The sequence below is a fragment of the Zalophus californianus genome, chromosome 2 (assembly GCF_009762305.2).
Source record: "Zalophus californianus isolate mZalCal1 chromosome 2, mZalCal1.pri.v2, whole genome shotgun sequence".
Taxonomy (NCBI): Eukaryota; Metazoa; Chordata; class Mammalia; order Carnivora; family Otariidae; genus Zalophus; species Zalophus californianus.
Window position 1 is genome coordinate 123,876,577 of NC_045596.1, and position 19,110 is coordinate 123,895,686.

Genomic DNA, 19,110 nt, shown 5'->3' on the forward strand with positions numbered 1-19,110 from the left:
CGAGATGACTTAAATTATAATGTGCTCTTCATAAGTGTTCTGAAGCCAGAGATGTTGCCCTACTTTTTGGTGGGTAGAAATAGTTGGGATCTTTGTAACTCTGTGAGAGGCAGTATAGCTTATGTATTAAGTACACAGAGTCAGAATGCCTGGGCTTCCCGAGTTCAAATCCCACTTCCTTCAATCTGAGGATTCTTGGACTACTCACCTCTCGCATGCCTCAGATGACTGATCTCTAACATGAGGACAGATAATAATCATACCCACTTCACAGGATTATTAGGAGGATTAAAATGAGAATATACAATAAAGTTCTTAGCATCATGAGCACAAACACAAGTACTCAAATATTACAATTATTGCTATAAATTTCAACAGTTGAAGGATCATAGCATAAAGCCTTGTTAAAAAAGTCAATGTTTTCCTTATAGCAACAACTGCATACAGAGTTTAAAGATATTACCTTTCAAAACTTTCAGATGTCAGAAGGCTGTCATGAGGAAAGTGTGAGATAAAACATGGAGGACTGGGCACAGTGTCCGGCATCTAGTAACTAACTGCTCATTAAATGGTAGCTATTATTACAGGAGCAGGGGGTTGACAGAACAAAGCATTTTTTAAAGCACTGCTCCTTAAGATAAACCCAACTCTTCCATTAACTGCAAAAAGAGTTACTTTTTAAATTTCAGATTACAATTCGCATGGAAATGCTCACGAAAATTTTATCAACAGGCAATCCTCTACACCAGTTTTTAGAAAGGATCATAGGTTAGGTGACCTCCTGTTGTCTTTGGGTTGGCTATTGGAAAGCCGACAGCCAAAGGAGTGAGTGGCCAGTCTCTACAAAAGTCTCAGGGCATATATTCTCTATTATCATCCCCATTCCTGGCTCTAGTTTTCTCTTTCTTGCTTTCATCTTCCCTTTGTCCTGTTTTTCGTTTCACTCATTTTAAATTTCATTTTAACTTATGTAAAGTTGTCAGTTTCTTTGGATGTTTTTTCTGGAACAAGATGGGTAGCAAACAAACCCATAAGCATTTGAAAATTACTGGGCTTCTAATTTATACTTTACACATTTGTTAAGTGCACCTTAATTTAAAGTTTTAAGCTACAAGAAGTTCTCCTTGGATAATGCTAACTTACTCTTGGCCCACCTGTTCCTACTTCAAATCATTTTCTAATAAATCATTTCAACATATTTGACAGAAACAAGGGTGAATCCCATTTATAAATAGTTAACGAACAATCAATCAACAAATGTTGCTTGAGCACTGCTACATGTTTGGCATTATTTTTGCACTGGTCAGCAAATCAAATCTCCTTTATATTATGTTTAGTTGTGGGCCCTGGACTAGTAAGATTCAGTAATAATTAAGGCTTAATGATGAATAAAAACAAAAACTGGGATTGAAAATTCCACATATGCAGTAATGCCTTAAGTCTAGCTAAACTTGGAACAACGAGAGACCAAGTTAACTAGGACTTTGTGTGCAACTTGAAGAGAGAAAAATTATTTGTACATGCATAACACACACACACACACACTCAATGTTCCAGATTTATGTTCTCTAAGATTCTAACCATGGCACATTCTTTGTCTAAGTACCCATTTCTTAGGCAAATGCATCTATTTTCATGGATGATGATTCCAAAATCTTTGCTTTAAATCGTGCCTAATTCCCCAAGCTTCAGAGTCTCACATCCAACTTTCTGTTAGGCACACCTGACTGTCCTACAGACATTTCAAACTCATTGTCCTAAACTGAACCTCAATTCCAGTCTCCTTTATCCTGGCAGTGCCCCTCCCTTTTTTCCATATGCTACATAAATGGCTCCTTTATTATGTCTAATCTCTCCACGACCCCTCACTAGAATGTACACTCCACCAGGGTAGGGGATTTTGTTCACTTGATCTTCATTCAAGATGTCCCTGGGTATGCCTAGAATGGTGTCTGGCATTTAGTAGATATTAAATAAATGTTTGCTGAGTGAATGAACCTTTCCTCCCATGCCCCCAAAGCTACTCCCTCTCCAATGTTCCTAGTATCAGCAAATGAGCCTGGGGACTCACCCTAGATCTCTGCTTCTTTTCCTCCAATATAGAACTGCCAATGTTCCTTCCCAGATAGTCTCCTTAACTACCCCTCCTCTCAATGTCTAACACTGATGGTCTAGTTCTTTCCCTGGACAGCTCTCACCAAAATGATTTAAAACAGCCACTGGAACTGTCCCTATTTAAATAAGCATACCTCCCTGAGGCCAGATATTAAACGCAAAACTGAGTTTGCCATTCGTTTTGCCCAAGGATAAGCTCAGGCCCCTCCTTACGGTCCAGGACCTGGACCCAATCGGCACATTTAGCTTTACCTTCTATTACCTCACACCTCAAATTTTTGAAATGGTTAATGTGAAATTGCTTTTGGTGCCCTGTGCAGACAGCCTATCTTCATCCTTCCTCACCATTGCCAATTCTAATCTTCCAAGATTCAGTTTGGGGTCAATTCTTTAAGAAGCCTTCCCTGACCTTCCGAGTTGGCCTAAATGTCATGGCTTTGCATGTTCCCATAGCAACCAACTGAAGGGATATAAAAAATCTAGGCAAACATTTGCCATTAACACTAAAGCCTTATGTTTATATAAGGAGGAAAGGAGTGTTCATAAAAACCATAGATATGATCTACTGGGTAGGTATTTAAGCTCTTAAAATAAGTAATTAGAAAGAACCAGGTTACTTGTTTCCTAATATGTGGTAAAGGAAAGAAATAATCTTCAAAGAATTTAAAACTGTAAACCAGAACAGTGCTTGGTTTCCTATTCTGACTCAGCAGTTCTATAAGAGTGACACTGGACTTTGATGTTCTTTAGTCTCCTGTACATGGCTCATGGGGACACTAAGGGCTATATCATATAATGAACTGAAGACATCTAGTAAATATACATTAAGTTATTTCCTTGCATTATCATTTCCTTAATTTTATATTGCCAGTTACAAGGGAATGGCTATATTTCAATTATTATATAATACCACCCTAATTAGTTTGTGTCCACTAAATTCAAGCTATTTTGGCACACAACTGTATTGTGCCCATCCCCCACTCCCCTACACCTCCCACTTGCTCATACAGCATTGACAGGGCAAACGTGGGTATGACACAGTGAGACACATTTTCCTCTGGACCTGTTCAGTTTAATCATTAATTTCAGAAAAGCAAAAGAAATTAACTATTAGCCAACCATCACATTTCTTTAAGAACAGTTTCCCCCAAAGAATAATCTATAAATTTAAAGATTTTTTTAATCTATATGCTGTGTACTACATTTGAAAGGACTGAGGTACATGTTCACAGGCTTGGTTACCTTAAAATTCTGCATATTTGAGGAATCCTTTGATTAATCTACAATTATATCTCCTAAAAGGGATTTCAATTCAGGAAATAAATTTGTAAGTCTCTTACTTACAAGGAAATGTCTGAGTATGGAAACTGACATCATGTGATTTGGCTGACCTTACCAAGATATGGAATCTTTAGCCTAACAGGTCTGCTTACAAAAATATAAATCCAGTTGGCTTTACATAATAATGAACTCTCTCTTTTTTTTTTTTCAGCCTTGTAACTCTTCAGTGATTTGTGGTAGCTGTGTCTACCAGACACTGCTTGTATACGGAGTATCCAAAAAGGAAATTAGATTATAAAATAGTGTACTGAATGTAGTCGGCTCTGTTCATTGAGGGATCACAAAATAAAATACACATGAGATGAAACTAATGGCAATTTACAGTTGGAAAGAGACTGAGATCGTACAAACTCAGACTAGAATTAGAAGTTGCGGATTAGAAGGCCAAAGGCCTGCACAAACTCTTGGGCCAGTTTTATTGCTAATTTACTGACTTGAAGTCATTTAACCTCAGTTGCTCTCATGCCACATGTCCACATTCACGTGTACCTTCAAACATTTATTTGGTGACTACTAAATATCTATAGAGTCTTGCTAGATTCTGGAAATAAGACTCTGTCCTGCCCTGAAGACATCTAACAGAGGAGCTCAAAGTCCAGTTGATAGCTCTTAATATTTTCTTTACTATGCAACTTCCAAATGTGAGACCACCCCCATCATTGACAGAGAGTCATTATGGGGGTAAATCGCAACAGTCCAGGCCACATTGGAACATGTGGGATGGCCTCTCCAGAAAATTTTGGCAGACCCTCCATTATCCCCACTTCCCCCATATGCCCTTTGAGAACTTTTGAGAACTGCTAGTCTAGAAGGATCTTACAACCTCCAAGGGCAGCTCAATGAAGAAAAATAACGTATTACAGGAAAAATGAAGATCTAATGAAGAAAAAACAAAAACCTAACAGGGCCATGTTATTGTACCATTTACATATCTCTCTGCAAGGACATTAAGCAGAGAACTGTAGCATTTGATCCTAGGGAATCTAATATTAAAATAAAGTTCTAATATTTTGATGTACTTTATAAAATCGGCAAAAACATTTTGTTTTCACTTAATTTTTCTTAGTAGGTTACTAGGGCAGTATTACTTTCCCTATTTAGATATAAAGAAACTGAGGCCCACGCAAATTAAATAACTTCCCTTAATATCACACCTAGTGAGTGGCAGAGCCAGAAATTAAAACTAAATCTTCTGGCTGTAAAACCAGTCCAGTCCAGTTTCTACCCAAGGGAGAACCCTACCTAAAAAACTATAAGTATATAAATGCTTCTTCTTCTTTTTAAGATAGAAAGGTCCTGACAAACCTTCAAGACAAATAAACAATTCAAATTTAAAAACAAAATTATAAACTTCCAATTGTAAGGTTTAATAATATGGCTCTTAACTGACATTATTGGAAAATAAGGTAAGGTGTTCTGGATGAAACTTCTAAGGATTTTTATATTAGATGTTTAAGATGAAAAAAATAAGCACATATATATATATGCCATTAAACAGAACACAAAGAACATAATTTATACTTTTAAAAAATGATTTTCAGTCTTCCTACACAGTTACAACTACACTATTATACCAGTCTTTAGAATGGAGTGCTCTGGGGCATAAAGCCTTAAACCAGTAAACTCAGAGCACAGATTGCTACATTTTTCCTCCTGTCTCCACTCTAGTGGTCACTTCCAGTTCTGTCTTTGGTGTGGTTAGCTCTTTTCAGCTTAACTGACTGCCCTTATCCCAGCTCCCTCTCTATCCACTGCTGCTTGGAATTCTCTGCTTTTGTAATCTAAAGAGGAGCTTAAGGTTATCAGGGAAAGCCAGAAAACAAACTTAGTAAATATTCAAATTTAAAAACACATAAATATTTGCATATGTGTATGACTATACATCCACAGTCACCCATACATATGCACCATACTAAGGGTGCCAAATTATGTCTTCTCAATGCTTACATCACTCCCTTCGTTATCACCAGGTAGGCATGAACGAATGACATATAGGGTAGAATTTCCGTGAACCTGAGAATTATAGAAAATGAAAGAAACAGATTTTGAGATTTAGAGTTGTGAGATGTTAGGTTGGGTCTAGTGTGGAGTCCTAAGACTTTAATACGGGTTTGAGTTTTTGGCCTTATGATTTTGAATTGATTAGTAGACTGGGTCTGATCCCAACTGTCTTCATCTGTAAAAGGGGAATAAAAAAGAAATCTATATACCATAATTTTAACCAACTGAGCCACCCAGGCGCCCTATATACCATAATTTTATAACTAGTGCCTCAAACTATATAAAGTATTATAAAAATAATTTATTAAATCAAAAAGTTCTGATACAAAGATAATCTAATTTCTCACATATTCTCTCTCTTACATACAATAAAACAGTAAAGAAACACAAATATAAAATAAAAACAAGTCCTCAGTCCCATGAAGTTTATATTCAAAATTTATAAGCCTTGTTTCATGCAGGTGAGCTCTAAAATTGTAATTCCCCCCCAAAATAGGGACTAAGCTATATTAATAGAAGTCTTAAAAAGTGCTTATCAAGTGTCATTATCCATTATTAATTAGCTTTCCAATGAAAGAACAAGATATATAGATATCAAGGCTTTTCCTTATTTATTTATACCTTAGTTACAAAAACATTTCTTTCCTCAGTTACTTCCACAGAAACTATTTAAAACAAAAACTAAGCAAAAACTTTGGGAAAACCTTTTGCTTCAGATGTAGAGAAGAGCGGGTTCTGTAAACAGCCGAAGCCTGGGTCCTGATATGAAAGCTGACCCGGATGCAGGGCAACACAGAGGGTCCCCCTCCAAACATTCTCCACACTGCTTTAGTTTTACATATCGCCTTACTTTGTTCACTAATTAGTGAGCAGGGGTGGGGGTGGGTATGGTGTCCTTATATTGGAAGGTACAAAGTGGCATTAGGAAAGTACCAGAGGCAATTTTACTTATTTATCTTCTACTGAGCCAATCACAGAGTTAAGGAAAGAGAAAAGGGGGTGGCAGGGGAGGAAAGTCTGAAAAAAATAAACTGATTTCAGTATTGTACAAATTTATTTTCCAGGAATCAGTCTCCTGCTAACGGGATCCATTTTTTCCTATGGGAAATACTCTTCCCCACTGTTGGTCTAGGTAGCTTAGGTTGGCCGACTCCAGCCAGAAGGAGCCTGTCAGATCACTGCATTCCCGGGTCACTGTGTTTGGTTCAGAGAAGAATGTGGGAGCCAAGTACAGTATTAGGAGATTGAACTGGGGCCTTCTATAAGAAGAGCTGGGAACAGAGAACCTCTTTTTCATGAGGTCCTGGTGGCTGTCTCATCACCAGAAGAGAACCTGGATGAGAATAGAGCCAGAGTAAAGTCAAGGGGGAGAGGGAATGGGATTGAGCTCTAACTACCTGGCTTAAGACCTCAGCTTGTCTGAAGCCAAGCCTACACTAGGGCTTTAGAGTTATGTGAGCCAATGAATTTCTACTGGTGTGTATGCCAGTTTGTATTCAATTTTCTGTCACCTGTAACCAAGAGCCCATATTCTGCGAAAGAAATATAGAACTCCCATTACCAATTCAACGCTGGGTTTGGGGACTATTAAATAATTAATAGTGTAAATAATGTAAAATCATGTAATATTAATTAAATAACGCAAAATCAATCCCAGAAGCACAGAAATAACTACTTGGTCAGCTTCTGCATCCGAAACTGAAGACATATCCTCATGGTCACCAGCAAAACAAAGAATAAACATTCAAGTCCCTTCCCCTTAGGTCTCTGAAGCACTGATTCGTCCCCCAGAAAACTGTCCTGAGAAATAAATCTACAGGAGTCTTAATGTGGAACTCCTTGGTGAAATCAGTGTCAATTATGCCAGTAACGCTGCTCCTAATAGCAAAAATTCTACACTTTACCCAGTCATGTAGTCAGCATTAATAAAACCATCTGGACTAAGTTTGATGTTAATTAACTGCTTTTAAGTGAGGATGGAGGGAGGCAAAAACAAACTAAAAGACTACTTCTCCTGAGGAAGTACAATTACTGCGACAGAAGCAAAAGCTAGCCTAAATACACCTACAGAATCATAGTCAGAGGTTTCATTTAACTTCCTGGTTTGGAAAACCTTCAGTTAGAACAAAGATAGGACTTTAGCAGGGACCCGGAATCTGAAGCAGTTGCTAAATGAAATTATTCTGTATGGAATACAACTTAAATTACAGACAGGATTCTGATATTAATGTTTAATTTGCCACAAACACATATATTTGATACAGAAACACAGAGAAGACAATGCATTCTATGTGTGCCTAGTAAAAATGCTCTTGCTCATCATGCAAATTAAATTTATGGAGAATTATTTTTCTAAGGCTCACTGAAAAACAAAGACAAACAAGCAAAAACAAAAACTTCTTTTTGATTGATCGCAGTTCCCCATGTCAAATTCTGCCCATTAAATAGCGCTCAGTGGAAAATCTCCAGGTGGTTTTTAGGTAAGACATTACTACTATTTATCACGGACAGACTGCCTCAAAAATGTTTTTGAATTATTTCCCAATAATGATTTGGAGTTAACTATGCAAGTAAGCTACACACTAGAAAAGGAAATGTGTAAAAGGCACACCCACATGAACATTTACCTTCCACTGCTCTTTTGAAGAACACTTTGCAGCTGCCACAGGTTACTACCCCATAATGACATCCTGAAGCCTCATCCCCACACACCAAACATATTTTGGAAGGTCTTGAAGATCCAGTAGAAACACTTCGTAAAGAAGAGCTGAGGAGAGAAATAAAGATTTAAATAAATACACTGCAGGAGCACATTTGATATGCTGTATAGCTTAGCTCAAAATTGGTCAATATTCGTGGTTCCATAAATGAATTCAGTATTTACTGGTCACACATGTGACTTAGAAAATGAAGGTAAAACCCTATCAGTGGAGGAATGTTATCCAGAATTCTGTAGAGCAAAGCAAAGCCTTTTCTTGGTACCAAGAAATAATAATCACATATATACTTTTTCCCCCCTACTTTTTTTTTAAGGTTTGGGAGATCTGACAATTATTATTATAATTTTTTAAAGATTTTATTTATTTATTTGACAGTCACACAGAGAGAGAGAGAGAGAGAGAGAGAGCGCACAAGCAGGGGGAGGGGCAGAGGCAGAAGCAGGCTCCCTGCTGAGCAGAAAGCCCAATGTGGAGCTCCATTCCAGGGCCCTGGGATCATGACTGGAACAGAAAGCAGACACCTAATGGACTGAGCCACCAAGTGCCCAGGGGCCCCTCCCCCTATTTTTGGGAAAGTTGGCCAGAAAATATTATTTGTATTCTAGGTGGTAGGGAAGAGAAGAACCCTGAGCCGAGTCATCAGGGAAGTATTTTTGGCATCAGAGAACTATTACTGTACTTTACTCTCTTCACCCAGACTCAGATTATGCATCTCAGTTATGCCAGATAAAAAAATTCTCCCATTTGCAAAACAATCCACTAATTAAAATTTAAAAATTCTTGCCTCTACTGCCAGCAATTTTATCCCTTCAAGCTTCTGCATTTTTTCATGTTACCCTATTTAGGTATATTCAAATCACTACATTTTGCTTACTAATTTAAAGGGACACAGTCAATACTTAAAAAAAAAAGGCCATATATAGTAAATATCTATCTCAGGTATCTTTCTGCTAAGAAACTGAAGGGTTCCGGGCATCAGTTTTTAGGGACAAATGTGACCCTTTAAGCAAAAAATCTGTATGAATACTTTTAAAGGGGGATCTTCTCATATATATTGTGATATATATTACACTGCTAGTTAATGGCACAGTTTAAACAAAATTGTTTTAAGGAATCCCAGTTCAGCGACAGATGTGTTCTGAGCAGGCAAAGAAGGCGATGTTACTCATTCCCAGTCCTCATGCATTTATTGAATACCTACCTGCAGGTCCTGTGCAAGGTTCTGAGGAAATATACCCCAACCCAGTCTCTGTCCTTCAGTTAGTGGGGACATGAACTATTACGGGGAGTGCTATGGTGCAGGGGAGTACGGTGGCACAGACTGGGAGGGTGGGGAAATGCCTTGGGAAACCCTTCCCAAAAGGTGACCACTGAACTGAATTTGGAAGCACAACTGCATGAGAGCCAGACAAAGAAAAGGGACAGGGGAAGCAGAAAGGGCAATGGCTAGGAGAAATGCCAGCTGGACACGTTCAGAAAACTGAAGAGACTTCTTGTATGTCACCACCCTCACCTTGCTGCCATGAGCTCTGTCTCCATGCACAGCAGGCATGTGGGGGAAAAGACTCAAACATAGTAAAAGGCTAGAATGGTTACATTACAGTGATGCTTTTTCTGTATTCCCAATTAGCTAAAACGTAATAATAATCCTGACCTGGTAATTAAAAGAAAAAAAAAAAAAAGGTCTGAACTATTTTAACTATGCTCTCACCAAAAGCAGGAGAAGGAACAAAATATTCAGCTGCTGGAACACTGCATCATGACTGACTTTCTAGAAGAGGACTTCTTAAATCAAGGACTGAAACAGTGTTCTCCAAAGCTGTTTCTCCTTCTGAGAAAAGCGCTCTTTATTATTTTTATTAGTGTCCTTTGACTTCTTTATGGCATTCAAAACATTCCATTTCAGCACCAGTAACTTCTTCAGCATATCAGCCAGTGAAACTCAATCCACGCTCTGTCCAACTCTCTTATACTTTATAGGGAAATACCTCGACCTCGTTAACAATTAGAATGTAACTCACAATTGTCATTAACATGGAACTGCTTTCTCACAACTACTAGCATCCTTGGAGCTTGTATTTCACATTTTTGAGAGCCTTGGTCTTGGTCCTCAAACTTAATAATCTCTTGACTTCAGTTTTTGTAACTCTCTTCTATCCAAATTCACTTTCTCTGTGATCTCTATGCCCAGGACTTCCAAATGTTTATCTCCAGCCCAGACACCTCCCTGGAATTTCTGACCTATTTATCTGACTGCCTGATGAGTCCATTTGAGTGTCTGAGGTGTACCTCAAACTTAACACGTCTGTAAGTTTGCTGACCTTCTCCCTGCTCCTCCTACAGTCATTTCAGTTAATGGCAACTGTTTGGGCTGAACTGTGTCCTCTCCAAAATTCCTGTGTTGAAGTCCTAGCCCCTAGGACCTCAGAGTGTGACCTTTTCTTGGGAATAGGGTCATAGCTGATACAATTAGTTAACATGGGAGCATTCTGGAGTAGGGTGGGACCCTTATCCAATATGACTGGTGTTCTTATTAAAAAGCGGAAATGAGGACACGGACACACACACACACACACACATACACACAGGGAGAATGCCACATGAAAATAAAGGCAGTGATGCTTTTACAAGCCAAATAACACCAAAGATTGACAGAAAACTACCAGAAGCTAGGAGACAGGTATGGAACAGATTCTCGCTCATAGCCTTCAGAATGGAGCAGCCCTGCCAAGATGTTAATCTCGGATTTTGGGCCCTCAGACCCCTGAGACAATACTTTTCTGCTGTTTAAGCCACCCAGTCTGTGGTCCTCTGTTGCTGCAGCCCTGGCAAACTAATACAGCAACTTGGACTCATCTCTGGCTCTTTACTTTTTCTCCAATCTGTTAAATTCTATTCACTTTGCCTTCAGAATACATCCAGGTTCTGCTCACTTCCCACACCTCTTCTGGAACCAGTAGTCCAAGCCATCAACACCCCTTCCCTGGGATTTGCAGAAGCCTTCTAACTGATCTTCCTGTTTCCCCTTGCCTGCTTCCTTCCCCTGTATCCAGAATGATCTTTATTCACGCCTTTACTTGAACCATCCAGGGGCTTTCCCTCACACTCAAAGGAAAAGTCACAGTTACCCTTGTGACCACAGAGCCAGAATCTGGCCTCCCAGACTTTCCTAACCTCTCCTGCTTGCCTACACCACTTCAGCCACACTGGCCTCCTCACTAGCCCCCAAGCCCACCGTGTGTGCTCCCACCTCAGGGCCTTTGCGCTTGCTGTCCCCTGTTCACCTAGATATCTACAGAGTTCCCTCCTGTACCTCCTTCAGGGCTTCATCCAAATGTCACCTTCTCAGTCAGGCCTACTCTGACCATGCTACTGAAAATGCCCCCTTCCTCAGGACCCTCTATCCCCTTTCTGCTTTATTTTTCTTCCTAGAACGTATCACCATCTAATATACTGTCCACTTTACTTCTGTACTCTTTATTGTCTTCCGCATCCACACAAGAAAGGAAACTCAGTAGGAGCCGGGATTTTCTTCTGCTATTTACCATTGTGTCCCCAGTGTCTGGAATAGTAGCTGGTGCAGGGCAGGTCCCCAGTCAGCACTTGAATAAATGAGTGATTTCGAATAACGGGCACTGTCACAACAGGTATCATAACACCCACCACATCATCAATTCTAAAGTCCTACTACACTCCTTATATAAAGGAATGAGATCTGTTTTTAACTGTCTTGAGAGTGAAAAATATGCAGTGGAACCAAATTCAGAGAAGTTGAAAAGAAAATGAAGGGGGGGAATTGGAGGGGGAGATGAACCATGAGAGACTATGGACTCTGAGAAACAAACTGAGGGTTCTAGAGGGGAGGGGCTGGGGGGATGGGTTAGCCTGGCGATGGGTATTAAAGAGGGCACGTTCTGCACGGAGCACTGGGTGTTATACGAAAAAATGAAGTGTAGATCACCACATCGAAAACTAACGACGTAATGTATGGTGACTAACGTAACATAATAAAATTAAATTAAATTAAAAAACGAAAGTGTAGCATTAAAAAGACACATTCTGAAATCCAAATTAAAACAATTTTCTTTAATTATAAAACTAAAGCAAACATGAATTATTTTTCCCTCGTGCTCACTATCAATGACACGAGAGCAAATTTGCCTCTGTATGCCTCTCTCAGCCCTCGGCCTTCTGGGTTTCTGTCACACTGTATTGAGCCCCTTCTCCTTCACACGCCTCCTCTGATTTTCAGGGTCCTCATTTTCTAGATCATCAGTGTAGCTTTTCTTTGGAGCTTGACACTTGGCCATCTTTTTTTTATTTCTATACTTTATCCCTTAATGATCTCATTCACTCTCCCAGCTCCCACAGCTCTCTTGGTGAATGACGTCCCAAATCTTCGTATCTGTCTCCCATCGCGCTCCCCCATGTCCAACTGCCTGTTTTCACTTCCTTATATAACATCCCTGCTTCTGCATTCTATGAGCTTCTGGAAGGGTCCTGCCATCGGCGAGACTCCCAGGATGAAACCTCCCTAACTGTCAAATCTAACAGTTACCGGGTCTGCTCTCCGGCCTCAGCCTCAATACCTGCTGTGAACATGGTACCAGGCCCCTGTCACTCACTTTTGAAGGGTTCCTCCCTGACACCAGCCTCTCCCCCCTCCAACTCCTCCTCCAGTAGCAGAGAAATGAATTTTCCTGTTTAAGAGTTCTGACTGTAGGACTTCCATCGCTCCCCTTCCCCACCACGAATGATGACCTCGGGAGGACAGCTAAGTCCTCTTTCCCCTCCCAACCTCCCCAGTAGGCTCCCTCATGTGCCCGGCCTCGTACCAGCCACACGCGGGCACCCCTGCTGGTGTGCACACCCAGCTTCCTCTCCCCTGCTACCACTCCTGGCAATGCATCCATCCTTCCAGGGCCCCGGTGTTCTCCCAGCTGCAAGCACCCCTCGCCTTCCTCCTGAGTCACTGCAGCACTTGGCTACCCCCGCATTTCAGCAGTCCTCACTTCCGGCCTTACACTAGTGACCTGCGCACTTATCCTAGCCCCTTGAGGGCAAAAACCTTGCCCTGTGCATCTCTGGGCTCTCTACTGCCATTAGTGCAGGGGTGCTGCTATTTATTGAATGAATGAAATTGCACTCCTAATCTCATTACAGTAGAACATAAATTTCCAAAAGGCGATCGTACAGAAGGTAAATTAATGAGGCCAAGGTTATAGGTTCAATTCCCATGCGGTTCATTTAGCTTCGCACAGAGGAAAATGGGGGGGGGGGACATCCAGGGACACAGACTACTCTCAAAAGCTCAGTCAGCTGTCTCATAAACATATGCATTATTAACATAGAAGTCAGGCCACGAAGAGTGGACGGGTCAGGAAAATGCTGGATTCTACTGACACTTTATCAGGACGTTATCTTTGAACCTGAAATGTGGCACATGTTGGGAAGCATTAAAGGTAGTTTTAAGGAATACATCAGTACATTTTAGAAGGGGGTGGGTAGAGAAGGAAAAGTGGGAAAAAGAAAGCAGGAAGAGAAAGACAGAGGGGCAGACTTTGAACTCACTTCTTAGACACTGAGTGTTATCAAAATACAAAGCTTATTTAAGTTGATTCTGTATGTCAGAATTCAACTTTATAGTATAGTCTATTTACTAGGCAGCTGCATAGGCTGTGAGGTCCAGACTGCAGGGCCAAATATGCAGGGGAAAAGGGAGGAACAGAGACTCACGCTCCAGTCCTGGGTCAGCCATTTCCTGGTCAAACCTTAGCAAAACCACCTCTCCTCTTTGGACCATAATTCGCATCGTAACAAGGTTACATAGGAAATCTCTAAGATTCTTTTCAAGATATTCTTTTAAGACAAAGGTGGATACAGAAGATAAATGGACAGCCTGTCCTGATCAAGTTTTACACAAATCAAATTGCAAGCTCAAATTAAAGACAATGTATTATACACCACAAATAACCATCATTTGATCTAGATCAAGCATAAAAGCATCTCCATGTAAAAACGTATTCTTTCTAGAACAGCTAATCACATGGCACTTAAAAGCCTTTTACATCTACATGATTGCATCTCTGCTGATTTTGGTTAAAATTCCTTTATAAATGTATGCATTAAAATGGTACTCTACCCCCTAAAAACCATTTTAATATTGACAGGTTGGGAAAAACTACCCAAACTGATAATTTTTGGTCTTGGTAATCAAAGAAACATTGTTCATAAAAAGAAGTTTATAATTAACAGACAAAGGGAGTTAGTTGTCCATAGGATTTCACACAAATGTTAAAATACTATAAAGAAGAACACACGAACATTATCAGTGTCTCTTTTAGGGAAATACAAATAAAATGCAGCTATTTTTAGTACGAAAAATAATAATTCTAATGACCCAGTGAAGAAGGTGAAGACAATAATCAAAGGTTCAAGATGCATGTTGATTTTGGTGACATTTGGAAGGGGATACACTAGCCAATCATCAAAAACATTCCCTGAAATGGCGGGATGTTTAGGAAGAAGCAGTAAGAAGCTATGTGAGAAAAAATGGATTTTTAGTGATCAAAACATGACTGAAAAACAAAACAAAACCATGACTGGAGAAACCAGTTCACTGAGAAACTGTAATGTACCATGTTGTTCCAGGAATTACCATATGTAAAACTATCTTTCCCTATCTTTATAACAATTACAGAACAACAGAGTAGTGATTAATCCACTATTCAGTGAACTGAAATTTCTTCATATGAAAATACTGTCTTGTTTCTTAAACTCAATGTGAATTAAACAAACCTATCTTCTTTTTTAAAACTTATCTTTTGTACTGTCACTTCATCACATATATGCTTCCAGCATCACCACGAGTTGCTAAAAAGGACTTTTCCATGTGTAATCAACTCTAGTATTCAGCCAGCTATCTAGAGCGGGGTGAGAATTTTGAGGAACATACAAACACTACTTCAATAAGCATCCTTGTATCTGAACATGCTGGTGTGTTTAAATCACTCAGTAATTAAGCAATTCACTGACGGCCTTCCATAGGCACCACTGTGATGAATACAAGAGAAGGTTCTATTGCTGTGGAGTTTCTACTGTAATAAGAGAGACAATACAGAAGTAAGCGAACAACTGCAGATAGTGGTAAGCGCTAGAAAGAAAATGACAGACTGAGATTGGATGGGGTGGTAGAGCATAGGATTCTTGAGAAAGGTAGCCCGAGAAGACATCTTTGAGGACACTGAATGACAAAGTAGCCAGCTATGGGAAGATGCCAAACAAAGGGACAAATAAGTGCAAAGTCCCTGAGACAGGACTGACTGACATATTCCACAGACATGGAGGGCATTGCGGCCGAAGTGCAGGCAGCAAGGAGGGAGGGGAGCTGGGAGATGGGATGTAAGGCCCCAAAGGAGGACAGAGAAGGACCGCATGGGCCTCGAAGGCTACAGTAAGGAGTCGGAACACTGCTCGGAGCGCCATCAGCAGTGAGGTGAATGTTGACGTCTTTTAAGCAAGAGGGGAACATGATCTGACTGACACTTAAACACCTTACTGTGGCTGCTGTGTGGAGAATGGACCGGAGGAGTGGGTGGTTTGGGAATCAGGGAGGACAGCAAAGGAGACCCAGTGACGCCCCAGCCAGGGCAGGATAGTGGCTTCTACACCTGAAGTAGGAAAGATGTTGAGAAAGGACTCTTTTTTCTTTAAAGTAGATAGTACTGACAGATTTGCAGAACAACTGGATGGCAGTGCTGTTAATATGTAAGATAGGGATGATGGGCAGGTGGGTGGGGTAGGGAGAGTTTGTTTTGGATCTGACAGTGGTAGGGCAGTATTGGTACCTTATATTCTATTTTTGTAAATAATGTAACAACAATTAATTAAATGATAGTTTACTCATAGGAAAAATGGGGAGTGATCTCTATCAGGTTTACTTAACCTTTCTGGGCCAGTTTCCTCATCCATAAAGTAGTGATAACAAAGCTTCTCCCTTATTTTACTCAATATATGAAAGAGCTCTAAGAAGAGTGACATATCTTCAGTGTTAAATTCTGGTGATAATTATTCAGTGTTACTGTAGGATCTACAATCCTTAACAGTGACTGCCATAGTAGTCAAACTATAGATAATTCCACTTTTCCCTTTATATTTTTCTGTACTACTTTTAATTTATATAAGCAGGTAGAACATTGGTAAGCAGCAAAAGAAAAGGTTTTTAAAAATATACTATAAAATAGTAGTACTACAATAGCCATATTGTGTATTTACTGCACGCACTGTTTTGTGTACAGGTGGATATAAGTATTTCTTGTAAGCATTCTAGTTCATGTCTGTGATAAGCAAGTTGCTTATTAGATCATTAGAATAAACAATCAGAGATTCAAATATATTTTTATATAAAGAACACTGAATCTAAGAAACATAAGTTTCTGGAGAACACTCAAAAAAAAAAAAAAAACCAAAAACCTTTCAAGAACATAAATCAACCTTTAACAACTGGTTTACTAAAATGCTAATTTTACCCACACATAAAATATGCCAAACAAAAAAAAGAAAAACCCAACACAAAACCTTTTTTGCTATTTCTTCTTGCTTTGATAAGCATATATTTTGAATCACGATATTTAACCTGAAGTATCTCATTCTAGTTTCCTCATATATCTAGGGGAAATATTTGGGAGTGATTCTCGTGGTATATTTTCCTTTATGGTGTTATCTTTGATGATAAACGAATCATTAATGTTTGGGGGGTAATTCATCTCTAAACAGAGTTCATCCTCCTAAATCACAATTCATGATGCGCCACAGATAGGAATTTAAAAAATTGGTATATCTTATAATCTCAGTTTTGTGAAGGCTATAAAGTTCCCCAACACAGAAAATTCAAGGATATAATTAGCTTGGAAAATGAAAATTTAAAGCGCAGCTATGGCTGTTCAGTCTTTTCCAATTTACTTTTTTGTTTGTTTTCATGATAATTTATACCATTAATAATATTAGAGTGGCTCTGTTTAATGAGATATGTATTCTCTACACTCTAAATTTCATTTAAATGAAGGAAATTTGCCCATAAAAGACTTAAAGTCATAATCAAGAAAGCATAGCAGAAAAATATCTTGATATAGATTTAAAATTTAAAAAAAGGTAGAATTACTTTGGATCACAGCAAACTGAAGCCCACACTACTATGCGTAGAATTTCATTTTAAAAATAAGGATCTATGTTAGGAGGGCATTTGAGTAACTTTTTCTCCTTAAACTATAGCTAGACAAATTAGCATTTGATCAAAATATGCAAAACCTATTTTTGGATAATAGGCAAAAATATTTAAGTCTAGATTAAAATGTATTTTCTAACAAAACAGTCAAATGTAATTATAGGCCACTGTATTATTAATGAATCATTTTAATCAAATGATTTTTACTAAATACAAGCTATGTGAAAGTCCTTCTGAGAATACAAAAATAACAAATGGCTTCTACTCTCACTAAGTTTAAAGTTGAGTAGGGTAGATAAGACCTGGAGATTGGTAAACATTAAAGTCACTACATGGTAAGAGTCATCCATGGCTTAAAAATAAATCCAAATTGAAAAATGAGCTGCACCAAGAAAAAAGTCCAGACAATGGCCAAATGCACTGAGATCCAAAGTCAAGGAACACATTCTAGAGGTAAGTGTGAAAAATGGCCCAAATCATGGAGGATCTCTAACACTAGATTAAGTAGTTAGAGATGATTGTAGGACACTGAGTTGAAATATCTGGTAGACAACTGAAAACATGGCATGGAAAATGGAGGTGGGTACAAAAATCTACCATGTTAAAGGTCATAATAAAAGTGACTTGATTATGATTTTTAACGTGTACAATACAATGAAAGCAAAAAGATCTGATGAACTGGAAGAAAAGTAAGAACCACTAGATAGTTCAAGCACAAAAACCACATTCAACAAAAGCAAGGGTGGAACGTAACTTGAAAGATAGGTTATTTTTTTAAAATATTTTATTTATTTGACAGAAAGAGCAAGCGAGCATAAGCAGGGGAACAGCAGAAGGAGCCCATCAGGCAGGGAGCCCAACTTGAGGCTTGATTCCAGGACCCTGAGATCATGACCTGAGCTGAAGGCAGATGCTTAACCGACTGAGCCACCCAGGCGCCCCAAGATAGGTTGTTCATAGACAGCAAGGACTCTAGATTTTAATCACAGAACAACGAATGAATTCACCCAGGGAGAAGTTGAAATGAGGAGAAAAGGTCACAAATGGAAATTACAGAAAATGAACATTTCTGGTCAGGCAGGAAAAGACAAACTCAACAAACAAACCTGGGGGGCGGGGAACAGAAAGAGGGGGGAAGCATAAAGGCAAGATAAGGCAGACGTAGCATCAAAGGGAGGAGCACTTCAATGGAAGGTCAACAGTGTCAAATGCCACCAAGAGAACAAGACTTAGGGTTGACCACTGGGATGTTGTCATGGTTGACACCATTGACTTTAGTGATAGTAATTTTATGCATATATAAAAGACATATATAAGCCATATAGAAGCAAAAAGTAGTCCACATCTTTCTATTAAGGAGTTTCCAAATTCAGGGACGTTGCCCTTCTCATAAAACTATACCCGGTAGTATAATACACTTGAGTGTATGCAGAGTCTCTAAAAAGACCTAACATCAAATCATCTTCAGGAACATTTATTGAGCATGTATATGTCAATCACTGGTTGCTAAGACAATGACAAAATATATGTGCTAAAAAATATGCCTCCACATTTTATTTTGCCTCTGTGATCTCTGGCATATGTGAGTGTATTATACATCATAAGTTAGTTATCTAGAATCCTCTGGAAGGAAAAAATAAACTTATCACATCATCTGTGGGTCAGTATTTATAAAGTATGTTTTAAGGAGATTACCTCTAAATGCTTGCT

General features: G+C 39.1%; 1 protein-coding gene across 4 annotated transcripts in view; it reads right to left on the minus strand.

Annotated features, from left to right (window-relative positions):
- Positions 1-19,110, minus strand: part of NR3C2 (nuclear receptor subfamily 3 group C member 2) — a 332,631-nt gene that overhangs the window by 164,131 nt on the left and 149,390 nt on the right. For all 4 annotated transcript variants that reach the window (XM_027599952.2, XM_027599953.2, XM_027599951.2 and 1 more), the window contains exon 3: positions 8,085-8,224. In XM_027599952.2, the coding sequence (XP_027455753.2) occupies positions 8,085-8,224 (140 nt within the window). The remainder of the gene's footprint in view (positions 1-8,084; positions 8,225-19,110) is intronic.